This window comes from Carassius carassius, chromosome 36 (genome assembly GCF_963082965.1).
Source record: "Carassius carassius chromosome 36, fCarCar2.1, whole genome shotgun sequence".
Taxonomy (NCBI): domain Eukaryota; kingdom Metazoa; phylum Chordata; class Actinopteri; order Cypriniformes; family Cyprinidae; genus Carassius; species Carassius carassius.
In genome coordinates this window covers 222,501-228,807 of record NC_081790.1, presented here as the reverse complement: position 1 = coordinate 228,807, position 6,307 = coordinate 222,501, and the positions used below count along the sequence as shown (strand labels likewise).

At 37.5% G+C, this 6,307-nt stretch overlaps 1 protein-coding gene across 1 annotated transcript in view; it reads left to right on the top strand.

Annotated features, from left to right (window-relative positions):
- The first annotated feature begins 3,059 nt into the window (after positions 1 to 3,059).
- The window catches only part of LOC132116856 (trimeric intracellular cation channel type B-like), a 30,144-nt gene continuing 26,896 nt past the window's right edge, over positions 3,060 to 6,307 (top strand). Inside the window, exons 1-2 of the mRNA XM_059525720.1 lie at positions 3,060 to 3,192; positions 3,428 to 3,724. Coding sequence (XP_059381703.1) covers positions 3,601 to 3,724 — 124 coding nt within the window. The 5' untranslated portion in view covers positions 3,060 to 3,192; positions 3,428 to 3,600. The remainder of the gene's footprint in view (positions 3,193 to 3,427; positions 3,725 to 6,307) is intronic.

Genomic DNA, 6,307 nt, shown 5'->3' with positions numbered 1-6,307 from the left:
GCAGGAACAGAGCCGGAAACTGGCCATGCAACACTGAAAAGAAAGAATGGGAGCGAGAGAGATGGGAAAGAATGTGTTCGGACCTCCTGTCTTTGTTTCCTTAAGTTTTCAAAGGATTTAGAGGAGAAACCCTCCTCTGATCCAAGCGTCCATTCAGCAGGAATTCCTGTGTAAAAATGCTCCGGTTGGGCCTTTGGTTGATGAAAGCGTTCAGACACACAGACGGCACTGTGTCTTCCTTCAAATGCTACGACACACAAACAGAGCAAATGATGAGAGCAAAGTGCAAAAAAAAAAAAAAGAAAAGAAAGAAAAACAAAAAACAGTTCTATACATTTACAGTCAAACACAAATATGTATCAGTTGAAATTTTAATTAAAAAACTTAACTTTTTAAGTTTTAAATGCAAATTTTAACTGTTTAAATATATAATGCATGTTTTGAAGTTTTAAATACAAAAATTCTAATATTTAACTGTATTTAAAAAAAGTTTTTTTTTTTTTAAATATATCATCCCTGGTTTAAGTTTTAAATAAATATGAAATGTTGAAAAACATTTTTACTTTTGAAATATATACTACCTGCTCTTTATATAAAAAGTCGTTCCATGTGCATCCTGGGCACCTGCATGAAAACAGTTTGTTCAGAAATCCTCACTCGGGTCACTGCTCTCTCCTGACAGTGACCTCTAGGCTAAAGGTCACAGCTGTGCTGCCCTTGATCTGTTCAGATGTGTGCTGACCTCCGAGTGCAGTGTGTTTAACAGATGATCACATGACCTCGTTACCAGCGCTGAGGAATGTTGCTCTTAAAACACCGTGTTTCTGATAAAAATGACAAAACATCACTTTTTATGGATAGTTATGTTACAGTCTTTTGCATTACATTCAGATTAACATTGAGGCACAGAAGCAGTTTATATAACATATATATATAAAGTCACCTTTATTTATATAGCGCTTTAAACAAAATACATTGCGTCAAAGCAACTGAACAACATTCATTAGGAAAACCGTGTCAATAATGCAAAAATGATAGTTAAAGGCAGTTCATCATTGGATTCAGTGATGTCATCTGTGTTCAGTTAAATAGTGTCTGTGCATTTATTTGCAATCAAGTCAACGATATCGCTGTAGATGAAGTGATCCCAACTATATATATATTTTATTTTTTACATTTGCTTATAATTTTAAAGTGTCATTAAATCAGTGTATTGACAGCTCATCTCTGAAGCAGCTTGAGTGTGAGTGTGTGTGTGATTGAGTGAGAGTGTGTGTGTGTGTGTGTGTGTGTGTGTGTGTGTGTGTGTGTAAATCAATTCTGGACTGCTGTAGCTTTTAAAAGTCATACTGTGATAAAGCAATATGCCATCTTTCAATCCCATCATCAGTAAACAGCACATCAGATTTGTACAGAAAGAGAATTCACATTATTTTGTTACACACGACTAATTGGTTTAGAATTCAAGTCTGGCTGATGTGCATTTCTGAACGAATCATTAACAGTCCAGACAGCCAATCACAAGCTTTGTCTTTAATTCTGAGCATGTTCTGGAGGCTTCATTTAAACTCTGGTATAATTACCATTTTAATTCAGATCTGTGCTGAAGCTCCCACAGCATTAACAGAACAAGAGATCGATATCTGTGTCTCTAGCACCACTGTGTGGATAGGATTACAACAGGACCATAAACACATACAGAAGTCATTTAATCTACTACATACAATATATTTAATATACAATTAATTAAAAATAATAATTTAAAAAGCGTGTGATTGGCTGTTTAGACTAAAGTCACATGATGCATGTAGAAGTACATCTGTGATCAGTCTATGCAGATCTCATCCTCTCTCTGATTTCAGTAGTTCAGTATTTCTCACAGAATCCTTGATGAATTCAGCACATCTTTACACGTGCATCGCTGATCTCTCAGTCTTCTGAAGAATCCTCTGGAGGAAGATGTGATGATGATTTTCACCACACAACCGGTTCATGAAAAGCGCTCAGGCATCTAATTATATAACTAACTCTGTTATTACTGAATTCCTGCTTCATCTGCATCAGAAACACCACCAAACAACCAAATACTTAAAACTTATACACTACTGAACGTAGAAGCTTTAAATTATACAAAAATCACACACAAAAACATTTAAAACTAACGTTTTTGAATTGCATCTGAAGTATTACCATAAAATAACAGACAAAAGACTATTATCTGCAAACAAGAAACATCTTTGTTTATTATTAACTTACATTTCTATTAATATTTATATTAAAAACTTAACTGGATATATGATTTTATGTTAAAATGTAGGCTATTTAATTAGAATCAGCAAAAATCTGCTCATTGTGAAAACAAATGTTTTATTAAAATATTATAGTTAAAATATGACCAGCTGTGGAAAAAGAAATAATTTAATTAGTTTAACGTCTGCAAGATGAGATTATAATTTCATAAACTTGGTTATTGTGTATTTAAAACACATTCAGTTTATTGATTCATTATTTCTTTTTGAAATCTTACTCTATGACGTACAAATACGCATCGTTTAATATTAAGTGTATTAGTTTATATTACAACCTTGTGAAAATTTAACCAATTCAGATGATAAATCTTAAATTAAATTTATGCCTATAAAATTGTCCAATTATTCAACACAGATTCTTTAAACTCACTCAATTAACCCAATTAACCCTTGGATTGTTCTGTTATTATGGTTATTACAACAGCTCAGTCCGAAATCTTCCACATATTACAGTTTTCTGAAAACTTCATTCATCAATATCAATAGTTTCTGAAAATCTAAAGCATCTAACAATATTATACACCGGCTCAAATGCTAAACCTTTCCAAATTTCCTAAGAAATACATTTTTTTCTTCAATTTATTAATATTTCACACACACACACTATTCAGTCGTTGGAGCGCTCACAGAATACTCCCGCGCTTTCTGTTTGCCATTGGCGCCACCTGGAGGAAAAGCGCGGGAACTGCGGCTGTTATTCCTCATGTGTGCAGCAGGTGTCTCTCTGTGAGGAAAAACGAGGAAATGCAGCATCTGTAGTTTACAGATTAGGAAAATATATGCATTTCCTACATTAAGAGCAAAAAACGACCCAAATTGGGCGAAAGTAACGCGGTACTTTATTTTAAATCATCAAAGATGCAACCATTCACATGTTTTCAAGGTACGATGCTAACGATGCTAAGATTTTCACGTGTATCCCTGCATACTATCTGCTTTAAACAGGATTGAAATTACTATCATCACATATGATTTAAGATGGATGGTGCGCATATTGGGACGCAGGCTATGTCTTGAAAGTATTATCATGGTCGTATAATATGTAAAGAGGATCTAACTCGGATGTGTGATCAAACTAAAGATGTTACGTAACGTAGGGGGTGTGTTTGTGTTCGCAGCATCCGTGGCAGTAATGGCGGAGGATCCGGTTACAGCTCTCCGATCAGCTGCTGATCAGATGGATTGATTCTGTGTCCGATCCTCCGAACCGAGTCATCATCCGAACCGAGTCATCACCCGACTGAAGGCGGATTACAGCTCGTTCGTGACGCGAGTCTGAAGCGGTGTAATCATGGATGTGTTCGGCTTTCTCAATCTAAACGAGCTCGCTCTGGGGCTGTCAAACCTCTCCATGTTCCCCTACTTTGACATGGCGCATTATATCATATCAGTGATGAGTCTGAGAGAGCAGCCAGGTGAGAGAAACCGAACCGAATAACCTTTAATACACTTTAGCTGTAGTTCACCTGAACGCGAGTCAGTGTCGGAGTCAAATCCGAACGAATCTCTTTCAGGTTTATCCCATTTATGCAGTCACATGCACAGTATTTGGACACTTAAAGGTTTTTTTTAATGTTGTTATATTATTCTTAATCATTGTTTATGTGTGCTTTAACAGGTTGTCAACACTTTTGACATGAGCCTCTTCGTGCTCACATCTTTAGTGCAAGTCAAACTCATAACATTTGCATTCTATGTTTATTTTTTTTTTATATTGAAGTTGTGTTAATAATCCGAGATCTCTTGATCGGTCGCTTTATAATAATTAGATATCTTTAAAACATCAGTTTTAAAGCAGTCACAACACTGTTTATCAATGACTTTATGAATGGCAATAGGTGCACAATGAGGCTTCTGTTCTCTTTATATCGCATTGATGTTTATGATGATTCTAGAGCAGGTCAGTGTGTGTTTAAGTGTGAAAGCAGAAGTTACACGATCAAAGGCCAAAGGAAAGAGAAGTGCATGTAATCATTAACTCTCTGTCTATATTTTATCTGTTTTTCTCACAGAAGCATGCAGATGTGTGGTTAAACATGCATTTTTGCTGCATGCAGGGTGGAGGCATACATTCTGTTTGCCTGGTCGTTTTGCATTAACCAAACATGCATTTGCATGAACCGAAGTGTGTTTGGCCAGTGCTGAGACCAGCCCTTTGCTCCTGCGCTGGGGGTTTGTGTTGAGCAGTAATGCATGTGCTCTATTGTATTGCAGCAGCTGCAGTAAATCACAGGCTATTTTAGAAACTGACCTGCGTGGCATCCCGTTCTCTTCTATTGTCCAGCACTGAACTATCTGGAGAGGGAATGAGACCCAACACGTCCTGGTGTTTAGATCCAGTGGGAAGAGAGTCTCAGGAATGTTTTAGGTTAAATGTGTTTCTGTTTTACCTGCAGTATATTGTCTCCAACACTATCCAGAGACTGACATCCAGTGCATCTAATAATCCTGCAGTTACTGTTTATAGTCTGTTTTCCAGGAAGAGAGACTGAAAGTGCTGTGTTTTTGTCAATGTTTAGAAGCCCACTAGCATTGTCAGACACTGCTGGCAAAAACTTTCTTTTTTTGTGCATTGATCAATTTTGTATGGAAGCCCGTTTCCGCCACGGATTACATTTTTTATTTTAAAATTTATTTAATAAGGTTATTGTGACTTTTTATTTCACAATTTTGACTTTTTCACAGAATTGTAAAATATAAACTTGCAATTGTGAGTAATAAAGTCAAAAACAGAAGATCTGTATTGCAGCCTGTTAAATGCTAAACTATTATATAGATGAGAACTTGTTAAATTTATGACTCCGAGCTTAAATTTGAGACTTGGATTAGAGACTTGTCTTCTGAACGATCACTGTTTCTTCATCTAGTTGAGCTTCACAGTCAATATCTGGCAAAGGTTGTTTTTGGTCGTTAGTTTCTTGGAGCTCAGTTTCTAGCTTATTACAGAACTAAAAGAACAGAATTTTTTTAAACTATGTCCATGCAGCTAATTTGACGAAACTAAGAAATAAAGCAAGAAAAAGTTGAGTGTGTGTGTTCAGCTGTGTAGTAATGCGCTGCTTGTGATGATCTTGCAGGCGTCTGAATGCAGACAGGTACATTTCTACAGCATGACTTTAACACACACACACACACACACACACACATCTCGTCTCGTGCTGTTCTGCTTCTGTGTGTGTGGTTTATCTGCCTCGCAACACACTGAGAGTATGCTGGGTGTATGTGTGTGTGTGTGTGTATGTGTGTGTGTGTATGTGTGTGTGTGTGTGTGTGTGTAGTTTATCTACTGAGAGCATGTGTGTGTGTGTGTGTGTGTGTGTGTGTGTGTGTGTGTGTGTGTGTGTGTGTGTTTATCAACTGAGAGCTTGTGTGTGTGTGTGTGTGTGTGTGGTTTATCTACTGAGAAGCATGTGTGTGTGTGTGTGTGTGGTTTATCTACTGAGAGCTTGTGTGTGTGTGTGTGTGTGAGTGGTTTATCTACTGAGAAGCGTGTGTGTGTGTGTGTGGTTTATCTACTGAGAGCTTGTGTGTGTGTGTGTGTGTGTGTAGTTTATCTACTGAGAGCATGTGTGTGTGTGTGGTTTATCTACTGAGAGCTTGTGTGTGTGTGTGTGTGTGTGTGTAGTTTATCTACTGAGAGCATGTGTGTGTGTGTGGTTTATCTACTGAGAGTGTGTGTGTGTGTGTGTGTGTGTGTGTGTGTGTGTGTGTAGTTTATCTACTGAGAGCATGTGTGTGTGTGTGTGTGTGTGTGTGGGGGTGTGTGTGTGTGTGTGTGTGTGTGTGTGTGTGTGTGTGTGTGTGTGTGTGTGTGTGTGTGTGTGTGTGTGTGATGCATTGACTCGTATCTCTGATGGGTCTCTCTCGATGTCATGCGTTCTCTGCTTTAGTGGCTGTATCATGTGATCAGGATGAACTGTCCTGTGAACTTGTGATGTCATCTAGGATCACATGACCTGATTAACTCCGTGAAGGCCGTGGTGTTTATCTGTGTTCAG